General features: G+C 46.9%; 1 protein-coding gene across 3 annotated transcripts in view; it reads left to right on the top strand.

The window, feature by feature from the left end:
- The window catches only part of COL6A3 (collagen type VI alpha 3 chain), a 63,626-nt gene that overhangs the window by 30,233 nt on the left and 7,265 nt on the right, over positions 1–26,128 (top strand). For all 3 annotated transcript variants that reach the window (XM_074872525.1, XM_074872524.1, XM_074872523.1), the window contains 32 exons: positions 64–666; positions 1,071–1,673; positions 3,403–3,749; positions 4,234–4,312; positions 4,677–4,822; positions 6,197–6,289; positions 6,724–6,777; positions 8,155–8,226; positions 9,179–9,205; positions 9,323–9,367; positions 9,472–9,525; positions 9,708–9,770; positions 10,163–10,228; positions 10,922–10,975; positions 11,292–11,327; positions 11,837–11,899; positions 12,208–12,270; positions 12,974–13,036; positions 13,707–13,769; positions 14,533–14,583; positions 15,100–15,135; positions 15,241–15,303; positions 15,449–15,511; positions 16,178–16,210; positions 16,317–16,365; positions 16,633–17,126; positions 17,764–17,863; positions 18,366–19,064; positions 20,296–20,404; positions 21,153–21,433; positions 22,686–22,946; positions 24,930–25,004. In XM_074872525.1, the coding sequence (XP_074728626.1) occupies positions 64–666; positions 1,071–1,673; positions 3,403–3,749; positions 4,234–4,312; positions 4,677–4,822; positions 6,197–6,289; positions 6,724–6,777; positions 8,155–8,226; positions 9,179–9,205; positions 9,323–9,367; positions 9,472–9,525; positions 9,708–9,770; positions 10,163–10,228; positions 10,922–10,975; positions 11,292–11,327; positions 11,837–11,899; positions 12,208–12,270; positions 12,974–13,036; positions 13,707–13,769; positions 14,533–14,583; positions 15,100–15,135; positions 15,241–15,303; positions 15,449–15,511; positions 16,178–16,210; positions 16,317–16,365; positions 16,633–17,126; positions 17,764–17,863; positions 18,366–19,064; positions 20,296–20,404; positions 21,153–21,433; positions 22,686–22,946; positions 24,930–25,004 (4,908 nt within the window). The remainder of the gene's footprint in view (positions 1–63; positions 667–1,070; positions 1,674–3,402; positions 3,750–4,233; positions 4,313–4,676; positions 4,823–6,196; positions 6,290–6,723; positions 6,778–8,154; positions 8,227–9,178; positions 9,206–9,322; positions 9,368–9,471; positions 9,526–9,707; positions 9,771–10,162; positions 10,229–10,921; positions 10,976–11,291; positions 11,328–11,836; positions 11,900–12,207; positions 12,271–12,973; positions 13,037–13,706; positions 13,770–14,532; positions 14,584–15,099; positions 15,136–15,240; positions 15,304–15,448; positions 15,512–16,177; positions 16,211–16,316; positions 16,366–16,632; positions 17,127–17,763; positions 17,864–18,365; positions 19,065–20,295; positions 20,405–21,152; positions 21,434–22,685; positions 22,947–24,929; positions 25,005–26,128) is intronic.

Genomic DNA, 26,128 nt, shown 5'->3' with positions numbered 1-26,128 from the left:
CTAGCAAAGCTCAAGCAAAGGCTTGGCACACAAATAGCTTCCTCTCTTCTTGCTTCCCTGCAGATGTTTCTGGTGATGAAAAGGACATAGTCTTCCTCATTGACAGCTCCGACAGTGTTAGGCCCGATGGGCTTGCTCACATTCGGGACTTCATCAGCAGAATTGTTCAGCAGCTGGAAGTTGGGCCAAACAAAGTGCGAATTGGTGTGGTGCAGTTCAGCAATAATGTCTTCCCTGAGTTCTACCTGAAGACCCACAAGTCCAAAAATGCTGTCCTGCAAGCCATCCGCCGCTTGAGGCTTAGAGGAGGGTCCCCTGTGAACGCTGGCAAAGCCCTAGACTACGTGGTAAAGAACTACTTCATCAAATCTGCAGGGAGCAGGATAGAAGACGGAGTGCCTCAGCACCTAGTCGTCATTCTTGGAGACCGGTCCCAGGATGATGTGAACAGGCCTGCTACCGTGATCACTTCAACATCCATTAAACCTCTGGGTGTTGGAGCCAGGAACGTGGACAGGAACCAGCTTCAGGTCATTACCAACGATCCTGAGCGTGTCCTTGTGGTACAGGACTTCACTGGACTCCCAACTTTAGAAAAGAAGGTGCAGAGTATTCTTGAAGAGCTTCCGATACTCACAACAGAAACCCCTGGAATTTTAGTACCTGGTAAGACTGCTATTCACCCTGTAGACTTTTCTGGACAGAGCTCAGATAGAATTTATATAATGTGAAAATGATTCCATAATAACACCTTTTGATTCCCACCCCTTAGTTGCATTGATTTAAAGAACACTTGGAAGAAGATTTTGTTGTACATAGGAAAGAATAGAATTAAATTTGAAATGAGATGAGGGTGTCTATCACAAAACCCAGTAATGTTGTGTGAAGTATAATAAGTGTTGTGTAAAACCTTTCCGCTTGTACAGACGTAAAATCATGCCAAAAACTGATGAAACTAAAAAGGTAGAAAAGAGAAATACAACACTACTTTGCAAAGCACTAATCATCTTAAATATTGTAGATGTCACAAACAATTATTAATAATTGTGTTTTCTTTGTAATATTTTCAGGAGGGAAAAAGCAGGCTGACATTGTGTTTTTGCTGGATGGTTCCATCAATCTGGGGAGAGATAACTTCCAAGAAGTTCTCCAATTTGTCTACTCTGTGGTGGATGCCATTTATAGGGATGGAGACTCCATCCAGGTAGGACTGGCCCAGTACAACTCAGATGTCACTGATGAGTTTTTCCTCAAGGACTACTCCACGAAACCTCAGATTTTAGATGCCATCAACAAAGTCATCTACAAAGGCGGCCGAGTGGCAAACACTGGCGCGGCCATCAAGCATATCCAGGCAAAACACTTTGTGAAAGAGGCCGGCAGCCGCATTGACGAGAGGGTGCCCCAGATCGCCTTCATTGTCACGGGTGGGAAGTCCTTGGATGATGCGCCAAGTGCCTCATTGGAAATCACACAGAAAGGCGTCAAGGTATTCGCGGTTGGCGTGAGAAACATCGACCTGAAGGAAGTCAGCAGATTGGCCAGTGAGAGTGCCATGAGTTTCAGAGCGTCCACAGCCCAGGAGCTGTCTGAGCTGAACGAGCAGGTCCTGGTCACGCTGGAAGCTGCCATGGAGGAGAAATTGTGCCCAGGAACGACGGACGTTACAAGAGGTAACTGTGATCCTTTCATAATCCTTGAAGGCTGGAACTAGATGATCTTTAAGATCCCTTCCAACCCAAACCATTCTATGATTCCATGATGTGCTCAGGTCATTCTGGAGGGTGGCTTTCAACATCCAACGTGTTTTGATGGACTTGTCCAGCCTGCTCTTGTGCTTTGCCTGTAGCCTGAGGTGCAGCATGGGCTCAGACTTCCTCCGTGAGCATGGTGGTAGGCTGCACTTAACTTTGGTATGAGAGCCACCTGTTCGTGTTCTTCAGCACGTGAACAACTGATGTACCGTCACCACAGAGGTGCCATTGTGGTGGAATAATTTCAGATATGACAGTCAGGTACTAGATCACTGGCCTCCTACCACTGCATTGGAGAGGCTCCTTTATTTAACTGCCTTTGGACTAAGTCTCACTACCTTCCTCCCCAGATATGTAGGGACATGATATTGGCATGTTGGCAGAGCAACTTGTTTAGTGCCAAAATGAAAAATGATGGTCCTTGTTTTGCCCACCATGCTTATAACAAGCCAACTGGACTTCTTGGCCATTCAGTCCCTGCCATGCATTGTGTGCTGGAAATCAGAATTTCTCTTGCCCGATCATCCAGGATGCCCACTTAATCTTGTGACAGGTATATGGGAAAAATCTAGGGCACGAGTGGCTGTAGTTTAAGGTAGAGTTGTCTTAAGAAGGAATCCCATGATTTAGCTATTTCAGAAGCCAAGTGAGGGGAATTGGAGTGAGTAAGCAAGCTGGTATTGCTGTCAGACCAGACTCCCAGCAGCTGGTTTAACTTACTACAGTAAGGCAAGTCCTACTCCCAGCACAACCGACCATGGCTCAGCCCTCTGGCTTTTGAGCAGAGGCATCTCCCAAACCTCTGGAGAATCTGACAGAGAGCCACAGCAGCCCTGAGCTGACCAGGAGCTCCAGCTGAGATGAAAAACTGAGCACAGGGAAAAGCAAACCACTGCTGGTGGTAACCATGAGTGCTTCCTGAGTGCAGCACCAATGTGATTAATACCAAAGAAAATTCAAATACCTCCCTGTCTGAAAGCCTATGTAGGAGCAGAAGACATTAAATCCAGATGAAAGGCATCCAGCAGTTTGATTTCCCCATGCTCCAGACCAACGGGCAGCTCGATGGCTGCAGGGTGGCTCCAAGCCCACGCTAAATATTCCTGCAGAAAGGCAGACTGTGCATCGCCTTGTTAACTCATGCTGAGCAACTTCAATGCCTCTTTCTGCCCTAATTCCCAGCTATCCTATGTAAATCCTAGCTACATCTTCCAGGGACTTGAGATCAGTCATCTGGTTGTTCACCTCCCTCTACATCCCTGTGACTGGAGGATGGTTGCTTCAAGCACAGGCAGAAGGTGTATGCACACTGTGCAAGTACTGACAGGTTTTCAGGCAGTGGAGAGAAAGCAGCAGTCTTGGCTGCCTGATCAAAATGTAAATTTCTGTTGGATTTGGGTTAGTCAGCTTCTCCCAATGCTAAGCAACAATTGCACAGGAAAAGAATTTAAAATTAATAAAATGCAGACTATCCCAGGTTATCATTGCTATGATGAAACGAAGTAAAAGGCATTTGTGTATCAAATGGTGGCACTTCTTGATGCAGAGTGTCTTCTCTAATGACTAACAGAATACTTAGGAAAGTTGTTACTTGAAAAGCAATTGTATTGCTCAACGGTGACACTCTCTTTTTGCACTTCTCTTTCAGATTGTGACTTAGATGTGATACTTGGCTTTGATGTCACAGATGTTGGGCCAGGCCAAAATATATTCAATTCCCAGAGAGCTCTGGAGTCCAGAGTCGAGTCCGTGCTGAACAGAATAACACAGATGCAGAAGATCAGCTGCACTGGCAACCAAGCGCCCAACGTCAGGGTAGCCATCATGGCGCAGGCTCGGGGGGGACCTGTGGAGGGACTGGACTTCTCCGAGTACCAGCCTGAGCTCTTCGAGAAGTTTCAGGGCATGCGCAGCCGTGGGCCGTATGTCCTCACAGCAGATACACTGAGGTCCTACCTGAATAAATTCAGATCCTCACCCTCCAGCAGCACCAAGGTAAGTCAAAACCAAGGCCACTGGGATGGTGTTGGTGAGGAAAGCTAACTTATGATGCATTTTAATTGGTCACGCAACTGTAAATTCATAATAAATTAAGTTATTCATTAAATAAATAAATTTATTCATAATAAATCTGGTCACTTAAGCCCTACCTGTTTCCTGAACTCCCTGCATTGTCAAGGTTCTGTCCTGACAACTCCTGAGCATCACTGCAGCCAGTACCCATGAGCACTGCTTGACTGCAAACTATTGCTTTCCAGATATTTCCCTGTTTGTGCTTTAGCAACAAACACCCTCATGATACAGTGTATGGAAACCTGGCACAGAAACGCAAAGCTTCATGGCCTGGAAAGGGCGTAGCAATTCCCCCATCTCCTCTCAGACAAAGCATCCCTTGGAAGAAGGCCCTTCAGACTGCACATTGATTGTGTTTCAAACATGAAATATTCTGGGTCCTGACATAAATTTGTTTCTCTCTCAGGTCATAATCCATTTTACTGATGGTGCAGATGACTCCATAGATCAGCTGGAGGCTGCTTCATCTGCTTTGCATACAGAAGGTAACTTTTTTACTCTTCAAGGCAGTGGTTATAGTCCATATTAACAGCTGGCCCATTTTACCACCATTTCTCATGAATCCACCAGCTTTTGATAGTAATGAACAAGGATTTCATGATTTCCACATGCGCTTGCAGTTCTTCATTGCCTTCCTGTGACATTCAGCTGCCTGTTGGTACCTAAGCATGTGGGTAACTTGCATTGAATGTGCTTGAAGATGCTTGTTCTTGACTGAGTAAGCTCCATTTGCAATTGAAGAGGTGGATAATGACCCGTCCTTACAGGGGAGGCTGTGCAGGCTCTGCAGAGCACCTCGCCCAGAGCACCTCGCCCCATCACACAGCCCTTCTCTTTCCCCCCTCTCAGGTGTCAATGCTCTCATCTTTGTGGGGCTGGATCGAGTCAGCAATTTTGACAGAGTGATGCAGCTGGAGTTTGGTCGTGGGTTTACCTACAACAGACCGCTCAGAGTTAATCTGCTGGACTTGGATTTCGAGCTGGCAGAGCAGCTTGTAAGTAACTTGGCACAGGCAGCGCTGCCTTGTAATGCTGGAGGAAAGCCGATGGCTGGATCTCCTGCGGGGCTGAACCATGGATGAATTACACCTTCTTGGCTATGGTCCTCTCCCCTCCCTACCTCACGTCACCTCTCTTTACAGATGCCACAGCAAATAAAGTTAAGAGCAGATCATGGCACTGCCTGGTCTTGTACCATTCCTGGAGAAGATCTACTCCAGCTGAGGCTACAGCGCACGGGATTAGGTCAAATGGGATGGGACAAAATGCCATCAAAAGCTTCCATGCCAAAAAGCCTGTCCTCCGCCTATATTTATACTGTTGTTTTTTTTAACTTTACGGGTAATGCACTGTCATGCCTTGTCAGTGCTAAATCTCTTGCAGAAACACTGCTTTCTAGGTTTCTTTCCCCAAGTTGATACACCGTCTGTATTTAAGACATGTTTTTAACAGATGGAGTTATTCTTTCTTCTTCATAGATTTACTTCTCTCCCATATATGTAGTTCCTCTCAAGTTTGCTGAGTTAATTTGCCTTGGTATGTCCAGTTCCTCCCAAATTCACATCTGTTACCAGCATCGTTAAGCTTCTTTTCCAGTAGATTTAATAAGATTGGGCTTAACCACCGATCCCTGTGGTAACCTTGCTGGGCCCTTCTCCGAAAATCAAAGTGCAGCCACTTGGGAGTGAACATTGGTTTTGGGGGTAAGAGCTAGTCTTCAGCCCATCCCTAAGTAATTCAGTTGCCTAGGAAAATCCTTTCAAAATGTAAATGTGCAAAACTGGCAGGAAGTGTTTGCAGCCAGCAATGTACTTGGCAAAGAAAGTGCTTTTTTTTTTTTTCTATTGGATGATGCAAAACCAAGCTGTGATTTCTCTGAATCGGTATCTTTTTTTTTTTTTTTCTTTTTCCTCTTTTGCTGTGTGCTCACAAATTGTTCTCAGCCTGCGAGTTGCTGGTGAACTACTCACTGCAATGACTTTCTCATGGTCTGTTCCACAGCCTGGATTTGTTTCTTTGGAGATGAGATTGCTCTCTTCAGTAACAGGCACCGTTCTGGGGACTGTTCTACTACATGTTCTCTATGAATTCTGCCCCACGCAGTTCCCATTTAAACTGTTGCCTCTGGTGTCCAAAAGATAATGTCGGTTGCTGCTTCCCAACCATGCAACCTCACCAGTCTGCTAACACACACCTCCTCCTGCTGTCGTGGGTGTTTCAAGGCAGAGAGACCCCAAAATGCTGCCGGATCATCGTTATGCCTGGCACAGGAGCAATTGTACAGACTTGAGGGCTTGCAGGAGTTATGGCACTGGGGCTCTGCCAGGTTTCTAACACCTTCCCATTGTGTCATGTGCATTTTGCTGCAGGACAACATCGCAGAGAGAACATGCTGCAAGGTCCCATGCAAGTGCTCGGGGCAGAGAGGGGACAGAGGTGTGCCAGGCCCCATAGGGCCAAAGGTAGGTCACTTCATGTGGGGATGAAGGGTCCCTGAGCAAGGTCACTGTCCACGATGGTGGTGATGGGTGGGTGACATGCAGGCTGCATAGTTGTAATGGGCGATGCTAATGGGGGAGATGATCTCCACTTACCTCCCATTTCAAAACTGGCCCTGGGCCATGCACACCAGTTGAGACCTGCTCTTCTTCCCTTTCCTCACAACCTCTGTGTTGCAAAACAACCAAGAGGGCAGGGATGAGTGGCTGGAAGGAGGGGGTGAAGTGTCTTGTGAAACAATTTAGGGATGTCAAAGGGAAATGCTTTCTCTCATTAACTTGGTTATGCAGATAACCAAGCAGTTGCTTTGGGCAAACTAGGGAGATCATGAGTATCGATTTAGAGGGAGATCACAGAGCTATGAAAGAAATGCAGAATCCTCTCTGTTGTTTTCTAGGGCGCCACGGGTGATCTTGGCTATGGAGGCTATCCTGGTGATGAAGGAGGACCGGTGAGTGATTGCCCCTGCTCTGCACAGTACTGCTCAAATAAGGGACCTCACCATAGTGAAGCATTTGGATGCTTTTTCACTAAATATTTTCTGCTGGGGGTGTGGGCGTGGATTAGACAAGAGGGCAAGCAGAACTCTGTGTTTCCCCCACCTGATGGTCTGAATTGCTGGTCCCAACTGCTCCTGGGAGAAGGTCAGTAAGGAGCTCCTTGAGAGCTGGAGAAGGCACGACAGGGGGAATAGCTGTGATTTGATGTGACCCAGCTCTGTGCTATTCCTCCAAGGCAGGTGGGAATGTTTGCAGCTGGTCCCAAACACTTGTGAGCAGGGCAGGGTGATTACCAACACAATAAAATCCTCAACTTCATTAAATCACACAATCACAGAATCATTCAGGTTGGAAAAGACCCTTGGGATCATCGAGTCCAACCATCAGCCCGACTCTACAAAGTTCTCCCCTACACCACATCCCCCAACATCTCATCCAAACGACCCTTAAACACATCCAGGGATGGTGACTCCACGCCCTCCTTGGGCAGCCTATGCCACTGTCTGACCACTCTTTCTGGGAAAAATTTTTTCCTAATGTCCAGTCTGAACCTCCCCTGCTGCAGTTTAAAGCCATTCCCTCTTGTTCTATCGCTAATTACCTGTGAGAAAAGACCAGCACCAACCTCTCTACAGTGTCCTTTCAGGTAGTTGTAGAGACTGATGAGGCTGCAGCCTCAGTGATGAAGCTGCAGCCTATGCCAAAGTTATCCATACCAAACGCAGCTGAAAGATTTGAGTTAATCTGAGAATAGGACCAAGAGGGGGTGTTTCTATGCATCACAGTGGCAGGCAACATGAGTCCCGTGACTTCTTACTGTTTCATCCAAACACTTACTTCATGAATCCCATGTCACCCCTGGAACAAACAACTCCCCATGCATCACGCCCAGGAGGTGAAGCTGAGGCCAAGGGGCTGTTGGTGCTTATTGCTTTTCCAATAGCACGGGCAGGGGCCAAATGCTGCTGTCAGATATCGTGTGCAATGAAATCTTTTCTTGGGGCTTTAAGGTCAGGCTGGGATTAGACATCTATGCAGAGCTCTGAGAGTCTCATCTTGTCATTTTATTTTTGAAGAAGTTTTATAAAGCTCTTTCATATCTGAGAGTTTGGGAAGGATGTTTGTGATGAAGACTTGCAGTTGGTCTCTACGTGAGGAAGGTTGTGGGCAGAGATAGTGGGGTGGCTGGGCACTGAGCTTTCAAAAGCTGATGTTCTGTTTGCTCCTGTGCTTCCAAGCCACCTCCTGCACTTACTGATGCAAGTTAGCTGAAGAAACGTGCTCAGCAGGCAAACCCTGACCATTGGATTTTCCTCTCCATTCAACAGGGTGAGCGTGGACCACCGGGTGTGAACGGGACTCAGGGTTTCCAGGGATGCCCTGGGCACAGAGGAACCAAGGTACGTGTGGAGGGAGCCTGCACAGAGCAGACCCAGAGTCCAGCTGGGGGAAGTCCACCGAGGGCAGCTCCTGCTGCTTTAGGATGTCACGCAACAGTTGCCAAGTCCTCTCGAGTGATGGTGTCCACCTGGCCAAGCACCAAGGCTTTCAGCAGGTGTCATGGCTTTAGTGTTTCTATGAAGAGCAAAAGGGCAGCCCAGCAACCCAGCCTCAATCTGCAGACAAGGATGATTTATTTTCTGCAGGCTGGCTCTAGGGGAAAGATGTGGGAAGAGATAGATTTGTTCTTAACACCAAGAAGTGGCGTGTGCATGCCTTGGCCTAGGACTGGGACAGCGTGTGGATGAAAATCTGCTGTTGAGGAGGAGGGAGAAATGAAGCCATGGCTGCTGCTTTAAAGAGGAACCCTGAGCAAATGGTTCAGGACAGCAGCTGCGCCACAAGCCAGAAAAGGTGGTGAAATGTATAATATTTATGGTAAATATTCAGTGATATTAAGGGGATGTTTCCTACCATTTGTTTTGACCACAAGATCCTCTGGCAGGGAGCAGAGGAGTGCATGAACCAAGCCCATTAATTGCAGCTGAGATAATAAGTCTCTTTAAAAAGCTGTCCAGCCTTGGACAAAGGCACTGAGGCTGGATCTGGTTTCATATAAAAATGGGTGCAGAGAGAAAAGAAAGTTAGTGGAGAAAGATTTGTGTCTAAGGAGTAAGCTGACTAAACCCCATGATGCCCATACTTTATCTTGGCATCAGTGTTGAGGAGGCAGCTGAAGAAGATTGTCGAAAGAGAAATAAGGGACAGTCGAACCCTGGTGCAGCAAGCCCTGGATGTCCTGCCCTGGTCCTGGCTCTGGGTCTGCCACCAAGTACAGGTCCCCGTCCCCACCGCTTCCTGCAACAATGAACTGGGCAAAAGCAGAGTAACCCCCTTTTCTGATCTCTTTAGGGTTCTCGGGGATTCCCAGGAGAGAAGGTATGGAGCTATTTCCTCATGCCACAGCGGTGAGCGTGAGCATATGGACGCATCGGTATCCCCCTCCCCGTTCCCCTTTCCCTCAGTGAGCATTTGCCCCTTGACTCTCTTCCACAGGGTGAACTGGGAGAAATGGGTCTGGATGGCATTGATGGAGAAGAGGTCAGTCCTTTTAATTGCTTTTCTCTTTACTATGAGATGCTTTGAGCAACATCTAAGAAGCGCCTTGAAAGTGGCAAATATTCTCAAACATTTTTCTTTTTTAGGGAGACAAGGGTTTGCCTGGATTCTCTGGAGAGAAGGGATACTCTGGCAGAAGGGTAGGCTTTTATCACATTTACAATGGGGCTAAATGATGGTGAAAGGGTGGATTTGAGCCAGGGGAGGTTGGAAAGCCATCACAGTCCCCTCGGGACTGAGGACCCGGGCAGAGGTGCGTGGCAGCAGAGATGCTTTTGGCAGGTAAGGGCTGCTCTTGGTAACTCTCCCTCTCTTTCCACAGGGTGATAAGGGAATTAAAGGCGAACGAGGAGAGCGAGGTGACCGTGGGCTCCGTGGAGACCCGGTAAATATGGCTAAGGCATCTTCTTGATTTTTCCATCCAGTTTCCACCAGTCCTGGGGGCTCATCAGCAAACATGCACTCAGGCTTTTTAAATACTGCTTGACAGTGGCAGGTTCAGTGGCAGAGCAAGGACTCAGAGATGACATGTGGGTAACACATGCCTCTTGATACCAGCCTGTCAATCACTGTTTCATTATATTAAAATTCCCCTTCCTCCTTTTCTCAGTTGAAAAGTTGCATCTGTCTGAAAACACCAATACTACTTCATCCACTTCAGTCAAAAAAGAAAAAAAGAAAAGAAATGTTAGTTCTGAGCTATAGCAAAGCAGTTTATGATGTCTGACTTTCATGTCCCACTTACACAGATGTTTCTCATTGCTCTATTCCTTTCAGGGAGATTCAGGAGCTGATAATACTCAACGGGGATCCAGAGGCCAAAAGGGTGAAATTGGACCAATGGTAAAGTTTCTTTGTTGTCTTTTGTTGTTTTTTGGTTTTTACAATAGGATGGGACAGAGAAATCAAGGGAAAAAAGATACTGCCAAAAAGGTGCAAGTTTGTTAAACTCATCATGCCTTGTCAGATGGAATATTTTTCCACTAGAAAATGTTGTTGGTTTGCAACCAAAACTTCCTCTGGGAAGACGTCAGTTTAGAAGATGTTTTGTGCAAGAAGTGCTTTTTTTTATTATGAGTATTATTATTATTTTACAATGCCTTTTGGGATATTGTCACTGAAACCAACTTTGTACTTGGATATTAACTTCATATGTTCTTGCGGGTCATATTAAAAAGCAGAGAACTGCTTCTATGACACCAAATCTGAATGTCCTGATTCACCTGAAAGCTTTGAAAAGAGCCCCCCACATGCTCCTTAGAAAATTTCAAAATCCATTTGTTTTCATATCAGCTCAGAATAAAAACATATCTTAAAATGTCAGAAGGCATTTCCCAAAGAATGGGAATGTCGGTTTGCACTAGCTCAGAAACTTGATAGAAAGTCTCCGTGAGTTGTTAAAAGGATTTCCACCGACACGGGAATATCAAGTAACTTGTGTGAGAGCGTGAAAGGACCCATTTTTTGAGAACTGAACCTATTTTCCCAGTGCCTGCTCACCTCAATGCTCTCACTGGAGTTTTGCTTTTCCCTTAGGGAGAACCAGGACCGGCGGGGCTGGGCGGCCAAGGCGGTGGAGTCGGGAGGAAGGTGAGCTGCCAGACCCACAGTCAATGGGGCCAAGCTTAGATTGACAATTACTTTTTCCCTCCTGCCTTCTGATGTATTTTGTTTCACAAGCATCAGGAGTTCAACTTAAAAAAAAAAAAAAGAAAAAAAAAAAACCCTCAAAAGGAAAATGCCTGGTGGTTTGCTGGCTTGTACAGACTAATCCTGGATTTATTCCCATGCAAGTAACTCAGTGCTCAGATCAGTTGAAGAAGTGGAGATACAGGGATCTAAAAGCAATAGAGAAACATTTGTTTGCACTCTTGCGTAACGAGTCTCATTGTTTCTTCCTTTGCAGGGTATGACAGGACGAAGGGGACAGATAGGAATTAAGGTAAATAGCAATGGGGATGACACCTGGGGCTCCTGTCATGCCACCGATCAGGCAGCCACAGCACCCGGAGGGATGTGCCAAGAGAAGAGACATGCAGGCTTTGCTCCTTCCTCTCTGCCTCCTCTCTCCTCTATGTCCCTCCTCCTCCTCAGAGTCATCTCCCTGTGTGCTCCTTGCTGGACTCAGTGCAAAACCAGCTGTCCATGGGCCTGGGGCTGCCTGTCCTCTGCAGCGTTCCCTGAACAGATGCTGAGCCTCCATGTCCTGCTGGAGCAGCCTAATGGAGTGAAAGCATAAAGGAGATTGATGCCCATTGATTGCAGGAGCCAAATTACCCTGCCAGTTCTGTGCTCATTCTCTGCTATAACCATATTCTGAAAAAAACCCCAAACAACTGTTCTTCCCAGCTCTTTATGCACCTGTAAATGCCCTGAGATCTCCTTTCCCTCCCCACGGTGTTGACTGCATCCCCCCACGCTAACCTGCATTGTCCTATTTTGCACTTCCAGGGTACCAAGGGCTCACTCGGTCAAGCGGGGCCAGCTGGAGAACAAGGCATGAGAGGGCCACAGGTCAGTGAGCTTACAGAAAGTAAATGTCTTACCTCATGATGCTCTTATGTTATTTCATCACAGCCACCTTCTCAAAGAGTCTCAGCAGTGAGGACTGTCAGGATTTAGGTATTTTTGGGTGTGCTGTGGTCTGGCTGTCCTGCCCTGGGACATCAAGCCTGACATTGTATTCACACCACCCAAGGTGTGACATGTTTGAAAACCATCTCTTGGGTGCTGTAGCATTTGCTTTCCCTTGCAATCTTGTGTAGCACTGATGTGTTTCTGCCCATGTGTATTGACACAGTGTCTCTTTTCTCCCCACACAGGGTCCAGCTGGCCAACTTGGCACACCAGGCATAAGAGGAGAGCAGGGCATTCCTGGACCCAGGGTAAAACCTTCTGCTGCTTCTCAACCATTGACCCAGCTATGCTCAGCAAGAATATCTCGACACAGACGATGTGTCTTTCCATTCCACCCCCCCTCCTCAGGGCTCCAACACTCTTATAATACACTCTTCCAGTATGATTCTCCTCACAACTTATGCTAAAGATTTTTTGATCAAGAGTTACAGAAGAAAAAGAGTTAAAACCAACAACAAAGGGGTCAGGACTTCAGCATTTGGCCCATTATGGTTTGCGAGCTTAATTAAAGGGCATCCCTGAGTGACTGTCAGGGCATCCTCCATGATGTTTCAACCTCTGAAGCCAGAGCATGACCTCCTCATGTCCTTGCTGGGGGCCCCCCATGCATTTATTTCTCCCTCCTGCTGCATACCCCAGCAAGACTAGTAGCCATAAAGCCAGACACATCTTGCATTTCCCCATTCTGAGCAGGACTTTGCCCCTCCTGCTTACACCTTTCCCAGGGGGATTCTATAGGGACAATGTAAGTTGCTGTGACATTTGCATGGAACTGACCTGGTCCTTCAGTTCTTCCCAGCCACGAACTAGACTTCTGAATTTACTAAGGTGCTTTGACAGGCACCAGCCCTAGTAGTTAATACATGATTTCTATGGTCACCCAATCTCCTACTTCCTGGCACTCAGTTTTCTTGACATGTTGCCAAAATGCCTCTCCTGTTTCTGTTCCAGGCTGGTGGTGGACCACCAGGAAACCCAGGAGAGCGAGGCAGGATTGGTCCCCTGGGACGAAAGGTACATCTTCATGAGCATTGAGCATCAGCAACTAAAACAGCAATTAAAAGTTTCTGGATAGGAGTGAGCTTAAAAAAATCCTATAGATGAATCTCTTAGAGTGAAATTAGCTCATTTTCACTGGCTTGCACAGTGTGGAGTAGAGCAAGGTCTGTGCTCTGGTTGTTTCATTAGGCTCCTGTTTCACTGAACAGAGAGGCAAAAGTAATTGAGTAACTGAGATTCCCATGTAATTTTCTAGTGCAGATTCTCAGCCAATGCCCACATGGGAAGGTGGTTGTGCTGGATCTCTCCAGACCCTCCGTATGGTTTTATCTCTCCAGATTCACACACACTGGTTCATTTCCATGGCTCCTCCACTGTCCATTTTCACCGGCAAAATCCCCAGAGTTTGATTTTTGCAGTGTTTATAAAAAGCAAACACTATCCTGTGGTGGCAGCTGACTGGTCTCCCATGTCCCATTGCTCAGCTTTCCTGAAATCACTAAAAGTCCCTCTAAAGAGCAGCATTTTGTAGCATTGCTGACTTTCTAGGTCCAGACATGGACCAGTCTGCTCCAAGGACCACTGCAGACTGGTCTATGTAAAGAAACCAGTGCTGATGGGGTGGGAAAGGCTCAGAGTTGCCTGGAGTTTTAGCACATGCTTTAACAGATGCTCCTGTTTTCAGGGTGAGCCTGGAAACCCTGGACCCAAAGGGGCAAATGGACAGCAGGGCCCCCGAGGAGAGATGGTAAGTGTGGCCGTGCACTCACACCTTTAAGGATGCTGGGCTGAATGAACCCTCTCCTGTGGCAGATCGTCCCCTTCACAACAAAGGGTTTAGCTCCACTATGGACTTTGCACCCTCTGTAGTACAATATGAGAGAGGGAAATCAGCTTTATGTCTTCAGCTGACCGGAGCATAGCCAGTAACATCCCTTTGAGGGGGTGAATTATATACACTTGAAAGACGACTTTTAACACCTTGAAGACCAGCCCACAGGGCAGAAGCTGTCCAGAGTTGTTTGGCCTTGTCCCAGCTCATTGCATGAGGCATGGGTAGACACCCTGATCTGACCCAGTGTGCTACTCTGAAGTAACCTATAAAAAGGATGCATGAACTAAGTAAGCACTTTCATGGGGCCTGATTCTCTGTGTAATGAGGAGCCAACTGAAGAAAAAATGGTTTGTGCAAAGCAAGGGAGGACGAGCTTTGGTCAGACAGACCTATAAGTACACCCCTAGTATTGACTGACCCCTAACCTGCTCTCCATTGCTGACTTCCACCTGGGTTTTACACGTTATATGTGTATACGAAGCAGGTTTTAATTCAGATTTGTAGTTTTGGCACACCACCTTTTTGTGCTTTTTTTTCCTGCAATAATTTCATCTATGGAAGGACTTCTCAAAGGCTTGTGGATCAATGGGTTCCTTCTATTGATGCCACTGGATCTGTGAGACTTAAGCTATTCACATATGACTGCATATTAATGACTTTTGCTTTCCAATTTTAGGGTGATGATGGACGAGATGGAATTGGTGGCACAGGTCCTAAAGGCAGAAAGGTAAGTGTATGCTCAGCATGCCCATCTACCAACATGAGTTACAGAGGACAATTAGCCAAGGTCTCCAGTGTAGATGGGCAAGGGCAGAGCCTGGGTGAAGTCAGATACATACAGTGACAAAAATCAGCCCTGTGTGTACCCTGGCGAGAAAATCACACAAGACTCTTCAAACCTTTCCCCTCTGCCTTTATCTTGGTTTTGCCTATGTAAATCTGCTTCCTCAAAAAGAAGCCTTTTAGCCGGAGAGCTTCATGAATGTCCATGGGACTTTGAAAACAATGCACCAGCATCTCTGACAACTCCTCTATAGTTGGAATTAGCCTTAGAGGAGCAACCAGACCTTAAAAAGAGTGGCTATTTGCTTTTTATTAATCACATGAGGAACAAAATTGCAAAATGAATTTGCAGTCTCTCTCTTTTCCCTCCATCATTTAATTCCTTCAGCTCTTACAGACTGTCTGCAGAATCAGGTCCATTTGCTAAAATATATTCAAATAAACCTTTATGTTGTTTCAGGGAGAACGTGGCTTCATAGGCTACCCAGGGTCCAAGGTACGGTGCAGCCCATGAGCTATGCATTCATTTTCCAAGCCATGTAGCTGTTACCTATGGTCCTGTGCAGATTTAGAGCTACCGTTTGTGTTTTTCCCCAACCAGGGTGGACCTGGTGATCGTGGTAGTGCTGGAGGTCCCGGCCCTAAAGGAAACAGAGGCCGCAGAGTAAGTTGGACCATGACACAATTTTTCCCTTCTGCATGAATGGCCTGAAAGATGTACACATCTTTTCCCCCAAGTGTTGACCCATGCTCCTGGGAGTCCTCCTGCAGATGTTCATGGAGAGGACTTCTCTGCTCTTTCTCTCTAGGGAAATGCAGGAGATCCTGGGACACCCGGTCAGAAAGGAGAGGCTGGATACCCTGGACCATCTGTAAGTGTTCTTTGCATTGCTGATGGATCCTCTGGATTCCCCCTGCAGAGACTCCTGGTTGATTCTCTGAGAAACATGGTGGTCCCTGTTGGTGCCAGGGGTTGAAAATATGCACATCACCATCTCCCACTGATTTCAAGTTGGGCAAATTCCTCTTTATTTTTCTTGGACGCATCTCTATAAATTCATAACTAGCTGTTTATCATTGATAAATATTCAGCCGTGCTCAAACTGCAATGCACAGCAGAAGGAAAAAGTCAAGAAACAGGCTCTTCATCAGGCACTAGGATTTTCCCATGGCAATATGCCAGTTAAAGCTCCTTCTAGGAAGTTCTCAGCTCTTTATCATTTATCACCCCACACAGGATATGGTCCAAATCTGGACCAAATCTGACTGGCACAGAGCACCCTAGAAAGGCCAAGGTGACTTGGCTTGTTTTGCACATGAAACTAGAGCACCGGAAATGTCCCTTTTGGGTTTGGCCTTAGCTAGATTTACTCATCACATGGGAAAACATTTCTCCCTGTTGCTGGAAACAGAACTGAAAACAGACAGGTTTTCCCTTAGCTTCCAAATGACCCCTGCTTAAATAATTATTCCAACTGGGTTCATGGGGCACCCTGAAAATACACATTGCACTGAATTTTTCTTTATTTTTTAAACAGGGACTTAAAGGTGATAAAGGAGAATCCAGAGATGTAAGTGTGATATCATTTCTCTCTTGTTTTTAAATACTATTTTGTTGGCTGTGTCACATATCTCTTTTTTTCCCTTTCTCCTTCTCTTTCTTTTTATTTTCTAAAGCAATGTGTGCTTGTGCGGAACATCAAAGACAAATGCCGTGAGTACATCAGTGCTTTGCTAATTCCCTGTCTCTACCCATATATGCCCATTGTGTTACACAAATGCACTGACCAAACTGCTTTTTTCCCCCATCTTTTCCACAGCTTGCTGCTATGGTAAGTCACCCTCAGTCCTTTAAATCCCAGTGTGACTACATGCCACAATTGTTGCTCTCCCCTCATATGTGGTATAAATGATTTACCCCCGCCAAGGACACGGTCCTTGCACCTGACAACTATTTGGAGCACTATTTGTTCCCAATGCACATTTCTTGCAGGTCCCAAGGAGTGTCCTGTCTTCCCAACTGAGCTGGCCTTTGCTATCGACACCTCCTCAGGCGTCGTGAGGGAGGTTTTCAACAGGATGAAGCAAACGGTGCTTAGAGTGGTCAACAACTTAACCATTGCTGAAAGCAACTGTCCTCGGGGTGCCCGGGTGGCTCTGGTCACCTACAACAACGAGGTCACCACAGAGATCCGCTTTGCTGATGCCAGGAAGAAATCAAGCCTCCTCCAGCAGATCCAAAACTTCCAGGCAACCCTGACCACGAAGCCACGCAGCCTGGAGACTGCTATGTCTTTCGTGGCCAGGAATACCTTCAAGCGTGCCCGAAGCGGCTTCCTTATGAGGAAGGTGGCTGTCTTTTTCAGCAATGGGGACACGAGAGCCTCCCCCCAGCTCAACGATGCCGTGCTGAAACTCTACGATGCTGGGGTCATGCCTGTGTTCCTCACCAGCAGGCAGGACCCGGTTCTCGCAAGAGCTCTGGAGGTTGGGGTCATTCACCTTCTCTTTCATTTTCTGCTCCTGACCTCAGTCTGGTTTGCTGGGGAGATTGATGGTGTTTGCTCCTACAGGCAGTGGCTGGTTTCCACAGGCCTTTCAAGTGCTTAGTGCTGAGAAAGCATTGCTGCCCAAATTCATCCAGCATGTCTATTAGAGGAGAAACCCAAAACATGGCACATGCTGTGAAACGCTAGTGAGGTTATGATGAGTCATTTTTTTCTCAGACCATGGCTCCAGGGTGCCAGGTGTGGTATGAAACAGAAGAGAAGACAGTCCCCATAGCAAGAAAGGTCTGAACAGAAAGGCAAAAGATTGGGAAGATGGAAGTACAGTATCTTTGTTAGCAGAGGGAGAGTACAGAGATTTAAAGCAACAAAGAAGCCCCAGATGAGAATGTTGAGCACTGGTTCAAGTGCTTGACCCTTTTCTTGGAGTTTACGTCTCTAACCTAGTCCCACTAACTGATGTTGGGGGCATTAGGCTTCTCCAAATGGGGTCCACCAAAAGCAGCATGTTGAGTAGAGAATCTCTTAGAGTTGTGGATTGCCCTCCCCTGCTTTGAGCTGAAAATAACAGAAGGCAGCATTACTAACACCATGTTTTTCTGTTTGCATCTAACCAGATCAACAACACAGCAGTCGGACATGCAATTGTTCTTCCAACCAGTGGCAGTCAGCTGAATGAAACTATCCGGAGGCTCTTGACTTGTCACATTTGTCTGGGTAAAGCATCCAATTTCTCCTCTAAACAGTGCCAAATCCTTCTGGTCGTGCAGCAGTCAGTTGTCAGTGGTGCAGAAGGGAAGCCCAGTTGGGAGTCAGCCCTTTTGCTGCTGAAGACAAGGGATTCATATTCTTAGGTTGAGCAGAAAATATTGGCGTTGTGAATGAGGCTTGCTGGGCGTTCTCCACTTTGTAAAGAGAAGCTCTTTTTTGGCTGGTTCCCACTTTTACAGCCCAAATACCGATAGCTTAACGCTCTAAAATATGGCCTTCTGCCATTTATGACAGAGTGCTTCAGGGATCCCTTTGGACAAAGGAGCACGTAAAAATACTAAATGCATAACTAAATGTGTTTTGGGGTGAAACGACTTTGGTATCAAGTAATGGACCAGTGAATGTCCATGCCTTGATAGTATTCCACATGACACAAGAGATTTTTATAATGAAAAGGGAGGGTCACCTTCAGTTCCTCCAGGTGAAACCTACTGTATTTCTTCCCTAGATGTGTGTGACCCTGATCCCATCTGTGGTCTTGGTAGTCAGAGACCTGTTTTCAGAGACAGAAGGGCAGCACCAACAGATATAGACACTGACATAGCCTTCATCATGGATAGCTCAGAGTCCACCACTCCTCTGCAGTTCAGCGAGATGAAGAAGTACATTTCCCACCTTGTAAGTAACCTGGAAATCAGCTCTGAGCCAAAAGTATCTCAGCACCATGCAAGAGTGGCAGTTCTCCAGCAAGCTCCTTATGAATACGAAACCAACTCAAGCTTCCCACCAGTAAAAACTGAGTTTTCACTAACTGATTATGGATCCAAAGAGAAGATAATTAACTACCTTCAGAACCAAATGACCCAGCTCCATGGCACGAGGGCTCTAGGAAGTGCAATTGAACACACAATGGCTCATATTTTTGAAAGTGCACCAAACCGTCGGGATCTGAAAGTTATAGTTCTGATGATGACCGGAAAAGTGAATAAACAAGAACTTGAGTACCTGCAGAAGGTTGTTACCAATGCAAAATGCAAAGGGTACTTCTTTGTTGTCTTGGGCATTGGGAGGAAGGTGAATGTCAAGAATATCTATAGCCTGGCTAGTGAGCCAAATGATGTGTTCTTCAAATTGGTTGATAAACCAGGAGAGCTTCATGAAGAGCCCTTGCTACGCTTTGGGAGACTGCTGCCATCTTTTATCAGAAGTAAGTGTAACATCCTGCAGCCAAAGTATTATGGGAGGGGTAACGTGTGACCTTAGAGGGGTTAACCTGCCAGATTTGCTCTACCTGCCAGTTGGTTGGGTGGACTCTAGTCTGACCACCTCTTTGAGCAGGGGGGCCCACTGAAGTTAGTCTCTTTTTATATGTTCTCTACTCTTTTGTCAGTTTGTTGCTGCTCATAGGTCTACCTAGTTGAATATGTCTGGTTTTTGTCCTCCCCATCCCATCCCATGCTGTCTGTTGGTCCGCCAAGTAGAGTTCGCACTTCTGTCTGGTTTGACTTGGTCTCCATGGGCTCAGCTGTGGGATCTGACCTAATCCTGCCTGGGTTGCCAGTCACATCTGCAATATGTCCCATAGGGTTTGGTCCTGCTGGGGCTCTTGGCCCTCTGCAGCCCAGCAGCCTGCTAACACTCCCCCCCAAGCTCCCTGAACATCCAGCAAATCTTTCTTCCCAATTTCAGCATAAACCTCATACCTAGCAGGCATTTGGATGGGTCAGGCTGAGATCTGGAGTATGCAGATTGAAGGACCAGGTGAACAGAATTCTTTGCTCAGGGATAAATAATGCTGCTATATTTGGGATGTGCAGATTGTGCCATGAAAATCTGCATCTCCACTTATCTAGAGACCCCAGGCTGGATCTCCAGCTAGAGCCACCTGCCAGAGATCCTAAACAGATCTGGCCAGCAAGGGCAAGAAACAGGCCTTTTTGGGGAAAGCTAATTTTATCAAAAAAGCCCTGAAAATCAGTCTACGGGGCTAATAAACCACTGATTCAGGAATGTCTTGCACTAAATAGGAACATATAGAGCACATCTTTCCTTGGAAATAAATGTTTAGGTTTTCTTAATTTGCTTTTTCCATTCACCACTTACAGGAGTCCTGAAAACTTCTAACTCTTCAAAAAATATTTACTGTGTGGTTGGAAGTGCCTTGTTATAAGAAAGATGTTTACATGTGACAGACTAAGCCAAACAGCCCTCTGGTGTCTTGTAGTTACTGCTCTCATGTTTGTAAATTGGAATAACAAATCTCCCAGCCCAGGGTGCTGCTGTAACCACACCAAACGTCAGGAGATATTGCTTTTATCAGAGCAAGCAAGAAGAGAAGAGGTTTCTTTAAATCAAGAAGAAATATATGTAATGTATTGTTGGTAGGTAACCACCGTCCTCAACACCAGTATTTCATGTCAGGCTCTCTCTGTCTCCAGGCGACTTTGCTTTCTACCTGTCTCCCGAGATAAGGAAACAGTGCGAGTGGTTCCAGAGTGATCAGCAAGCCAAGAGCCAGAGGCCTGGGCACACCGGACACAAAGCAGTGTAAGTACTGATTTGTCTTTGAGAGAATGAGCTTTGCTAGCAGCTTGCCTGGTGGAGAAGCCTTCATTTCCCAGACCCTGTTTGGAAAACGAAAGAGAAAGCAACTTCAATGCTAACAATCAGTGTCATCAGCATTTTACTTCAGTGCTATGTCAAAGAGCAACAGATATATCTGCTAGAGAAGGGTAGACAAGTACACATATAATTTTAAATTTGGGTTAAATTTCATATTTATATATGTATTAGGGATATGAAGGAGGTACATGTTACTGTCATCATGCAGATCAGGAATTCCCGAAATTACTATTAATTTGGTGATTTCCACTCAGTGAATTATTTTCACAGGCTGGGCTGCCCTGGAGTATCTGATATTCAGGATCCATCATAGGATATATCCTAATATTTTCTGGACAGAAGTGAAAGCTTGTGTTACCAAGGCTCACTCATCGCTGGCACTGAGCTGTCCTGGCTTTAGAAGGTCAAACCCCTTGAAATCAGGCATGCTACAGATTTGCCTGCTGAATTCACTCTTACGTGTGTAAAGTTGGTGTATAGACAGATTTGTCCCTGAAGTTATAGGCAGTGCTCTGCAGCACTTTTCGCTGCTTGGCTGTGGGTGTATCTAAAGCTGACAACAACTATTGACCTTGGGGTGAGGGGTCTTACCAATGTCAACTCCTCTCCACTTCCAAAATTCTCCTTATATAGGGGGAAAAAAAAGTCGTATCAGCTGCTTTTGCTTTGGCAGGTACGTGGCACCCAACACAACCGTAGGCCGGCCCCTCACTGCCAGCACCACGGTCAGTGCGAGCATGAAGCCTGTTGCAAGCACCAGCGCCCGTGCCAGAACCACCACTGCCAGCACCACGGCCCAGACCAGAGCCACCAACCAGACCACAGCCAGCACCGTGGTCCAGGTGAACGCCACCATACAGAGCGCAGCAAGCACTGCCACCCATGCCAAAACCACCGGCCGCACGACTGCAAACACCACGTCCGCCACGGCAGGCGGCAGGAGAAGACAAGGCGGTACGTGAAAAGCTCTCCCCCTTGCTTTTCTGTACCACAGTGGGTTGTGGCTTTTCTTCTTCCCTGAGAGGATTATTCCTATGGGAAATGTCACTGAGAGGCCAAATTTTATGCTTGCAGAAAAAAGTTTTTAGGTGCAAAACTGGAAATCTGACCTGGGGGATTAAGGTTTTGTCAACTTGTGTTGAGAATTTTGTGCAAAACTGGGTGGGGGACAGGCTGCCTCTAGGCAAAACACAAGCAGGACATCTAAACGTGGGACAATCCACCACCTTCTGCTTAGCTCAGTAGTACAGCAACTCTTTCTAGTGTAGCCCATTTGCTTTCTATGTTTTCCTTGTAGCATTACCCCTTGGCTAAGTTTTGCTATTTATGGTGATTCATTCAGTGTCATTTTTTGAATTCTCTGTCACCTAATACAAATAGTTGGTTCAGTTAGTTCATTACTGAATCAGTGTGGAGATCTATTTGGGAATGCTAAAGCTCTTTCGTGTGAGCACAGTTCGTGTAAAGGAATTTTCCCATGTGTTTTTCCAAGGGGATGCAGGCAGCTCTGCACTAGCTGAACAAGTAGCAAAGAACACGTGTCAAACACAGGGATGCTTAACTGCCAATGAATGCATGTCCCCATGTAAATAATAAATAAAAAGCAATAAATAAAAGCAATCAGCTTTTGCAAGGTTAATGCTTTCATCAGCTTGTGGGAAACAAACATTTCTGGGTGTTTCTTGCTCCACTGCTGCTTTCAGGCAGTGTTTATAAAGGTCTCATCCAATACTCTGCCATAGCAGGAAAACCTTTCCCTAACAGCTTCTTTGATGTGTCTAAGGTTAAGTTCAATCTTAAGCAGGCTTTGCTTGAAGATCTCCAGCAGTTCAGTGAATCCATTGCACCCTAGAGAAGGATCTAACTGAGCAAGTTTACAGTTGTTGGGAAAGTTCACATTTCAGGCTGTGTAAATCTCATTAAAAAATCGCTCTGATTTGCTAGATTGCAGTAGGTTATTAGAAAATAAATAAACCACTTGGTAAATCATCTAGGCTATGAAAAAAAAAAAAAGCCTCCCTGCAGTGTGCTAGGTCGGGCATCTGAGATTGCAAAGTCACAACCTGGTTTGCACATGCCACACCGGCTGCAGACAGATTTGTTTGCTGCGGACTGGAAAGGAGATCCTGTAACACTGAGACACCTTTCTCTTGAGAGTTTCCTCTTCAAGTCCTTGCTTAGTGTTTCTCCTGATTTTGCATTGCAGCAAAGACCCACGACATCCAGATCACAGATGTCACTGAGAACAGTGCCAGGCTGCGCTGGGCCAGCCCTGAGCCACACAACGCCTACGCCTTTGATATCACCATCACCTTAGCGCATGACCACTCTCTCGTGCAGAAGCAAAACCTGACTGGCACTGAGCATGTCATCCGAGGACTCAGAAGTGGACAGAAATACCTTGTCGTCATTACCGGCTACCAGAAATCCCAACCCAAAGTAACGTACACAGGGACATTCAGCACAAGTAAGTACCTCTTGGGGAAAACAAACAAACATTTATTTTTTCATAAAATGGACACAAAAACGGGAAAAAAAATCATGTAAGGGACGTGGAATCAGTTTGTACCAACGCTCCCAGCCCTGGCAATGCTCAGTTGTGTCACTGCATGTCTGGCATCTGCCGGACCAGCGGCAAGACCTGGTTATGAAATGCTGCAAATGTGTTTCTTTGGCAAATGCAAGTTGACACTTCAGTAGTGTTAAATTGACATAGATTGTGGGAAAATTAAAGCCAGTCCCAGAGCGGGGTTTGTCTTATTGTGCGTGCAGGAGGTTTTGCACAATGGGTCTTGGTGGAGTCCAGCCAGCATTGCTGTAATTAATAATAAGAGTCAAACTGGGTTAACACAGAGTAAACCAGTCCAGCCTGACTGCAAATTAAGCACAAAAAGCTTTTTATCTGGTCGCCATTTCCATAGCCGCCTATCTGCTTCGTGTACTATATTACCCAAAAAAACCCCGCAAAGAAGAGATTAGACAGAGGGTTTAATCCTTTGGGGATCCAAGCTCCATGTGTATGGATCACATGTAAACCTCACCAAACCCTTTGACATGGCCAAAAGTTGCTATGTAAGAGACAACCAAATTTTTTAAAATATAGTTTGGTGTAGAGGTGACTTGGCTTGGTGGTGTGGAGAAGTTTGCACGGCTCCTGCATCTGGCTGCTTCTGGCATTTCAGAGCCAATTTCAGTGCCCACAGAGAGCCTTTCCGTTGGCTTCAGTGGCTTTGGATCAGGTCTGAAGTCTCTTAACCTTTGCGAGTAATAAATGTGCCCACAAAAATGTTGAGAAAAGACATCAATGTGTAGAAGTAACATTTCCACGCGCTGAGTTGGAGCTCTTGATGCCCCGGGAAGCTGCATTTCCCATAGAGTAAATCTTAAATGGGAACAAACTGGTCAGGCAGTGGTGATGCCCACAAGCTGTGACCTGTACACTGAGTAGCACTGTCCTCTTTACCCACACGAAAAAAGCAAATCCAACCCTTTCTGTGTCTACAGCCCCCTCCTGCCCTCCAGCCCCATGGAAAATAAGCCACAGGTTGCCCTGGAAAGGGGCATGATGCAATATGAACTATGTTCTCCTTCCCATCACAAGGGATTTCTTCCCCTGGTGACAGTCCTCAACAACATAATTCCTAGAGGGATGCGAGACCGTGATGGGAAAAGTGTGGTCAAGGAGAGGCGTGCAGTGCACGGACAGTCCTTGAGGGCTGCAGGGAAACTGAACTGGATATTAGGAAGCATTTCTTCCCAGAAGGGGTTGTTGGGCGTTGGAATGGGCTGCCCAGGGCAGGGGGGGAGTCCCCATCCCTGGAGGGGTTGAAGAGTCGGGTTGAGCCAGCGCTGAGGGATCTGGTGGAGTTGAGAACGGTCAGTGTGAGGTTAATGGTTGGACTGGAGGATCTTCAAGATCTTTTCCAGCTGAGATGATTCTGTGATTCTGTGTGATTCTGTGAAAGAGAAGATACATCATGGACTATTTTCTCCCCTGGAGGATGACTTTTTTCCCTACCCTCTCTAAGGCCAGAGGAGCAAGGCTAAAGTGGCTACAGAGAGGCCACTTCTGCTCCTCCAGAGACCTCCAGTTGCATGCTGTGGGGTGAGCAGGGGCCATCCAAAGCAGTCATGTGGGGCCCTGGGGATGCTCCTTCACACTCACCCCTGAGGATGAGCCTGACCATGCAGCAGAGCCACCAGCTGAGTAGAGCAAGGCGAACCCATCCCAGCACGGCTGGGCGGTTGTGGATTACTCATCCCGTCAGCTGCCTCCAATAAACATTTCTGAAATGTATGTGCTAGGGTAAACAGATCCAGACCTGGCTCCTGAGACTTGCGTGCATCCCCTGTGCTGGAGTTGGGGCCACTGATTTTGTTTATGGCTGCTCCGAGGGAGCTGATGCAGATCTCCTTCCCCTTGGCTGACCCCACTGATTCTTCTCCCCAGAGATCCCGGCGCAGACCAAGGTGTCCCTGGCCAACATGATGCTCAACACTGAGCCGCTGGAAATGCCTGAGAGTGGTGAGTATGGGCGATGGCAGGAGGGCTGGGCTGGGGGACTCTGCCAGGACCCCCACTGAGAGCCTGGCCATTTGCACCAGTCTTTCCCTTGTCCGCTCCTAAACCCATCCTTTCTTAGAGCCCTGCTAGGACCAGAGGAACTGTGAGTCCTTTGCTTTGCAAAGGCAACAGATCATGACCTAGATGACAACCCTAGCCATGCCGATCTGAGCCCTGGATTGGGGTCTCTGTCCCATACTGGACCCAAAGCCCCTTGAAGTTGCTGTGATCCTCATGGGGGACTCAAACTGGGTCCTGTTTCCATTGCAGGGATGTGACATGAGCCAGGGCCCAAGTACTGGCTGCTCTCCGGGGACAAGCTGTGCCCCATAGCCTCCCTGGCAGGTGTGGGCACAGAACATCACCTGATGCTTGCTCGCTCCCTCTATCCCCATTTGGGGCAAAGAATAGATCTTGGCTCCTTGGTTTAACGCACAGCTCTCACCAAGCCAGGGATTGCAGGGGAGTTAGTGTCAAGCATATGCATAAATATGGCTAATTGGTAGCCTCCCTCCGGTTTCACGCATCTGCCCATCCCCTGTTTCTCTGCCACCAGTGGGGTATGTAGCAAACCACTAAATGAGCAAGCTGTCAGCTCCTACTCTGTTGTTAATCCTGTTAACCTGTGTTAATAACTCATAATCACTGTAGCTGTCATCTCATTGCTTTTGTTGACATCAAGCTCATTATATCGGCACTATTACACTCAGTTGTACCATAAGTGCCAGGCTGCAACCCTTCCTCCAAGGGTCTGGAAGGGCTCTCAGCCTTCGTAAAGCAGCACAGTTCTGTTGCAGGCACCAACTATGGGTCTGGCATCCAAAACTCATCCCTGAGTCATCACTCTCATGTTTTTCTTTAAGCATTTTGCTTGCACTGTGGCCCACTTTCTTCCAGAGGTGATTTGAGAGCATGGGGAGATGCTGCTGCTCAGTCTGTTCAGCCAGAAAGAGTTGCAAAGCTGCTGTTGGAGTCTGGCTGCTCCTGTTGAAAGGGATGAGCATGGACCTCCTGCCTGGCTGGTGGTACCACCGCAGCTTGCTGCAGCAGAGGGGCCGAGGGCTTGTGCCCGTCAGGGACCATCT

Source organism: Strix uralensis, chromosome 6 (assembly GCF_047716275.1).
Source record: "Strix uralensis isolate ZFMK-TIS-50842 chromosome 6, bStrUra1, whole genome shotgun sequence".
NCBI lineage: Eukaryota > Metazoa > Chordata > Aves > Strigiformes > Strigidae > Strix > Strix uralensis.
Note: the sequence above shows the minus strand (reverse complement) of the source record. Positions and strands in the feature narration are given on the sequence as shown.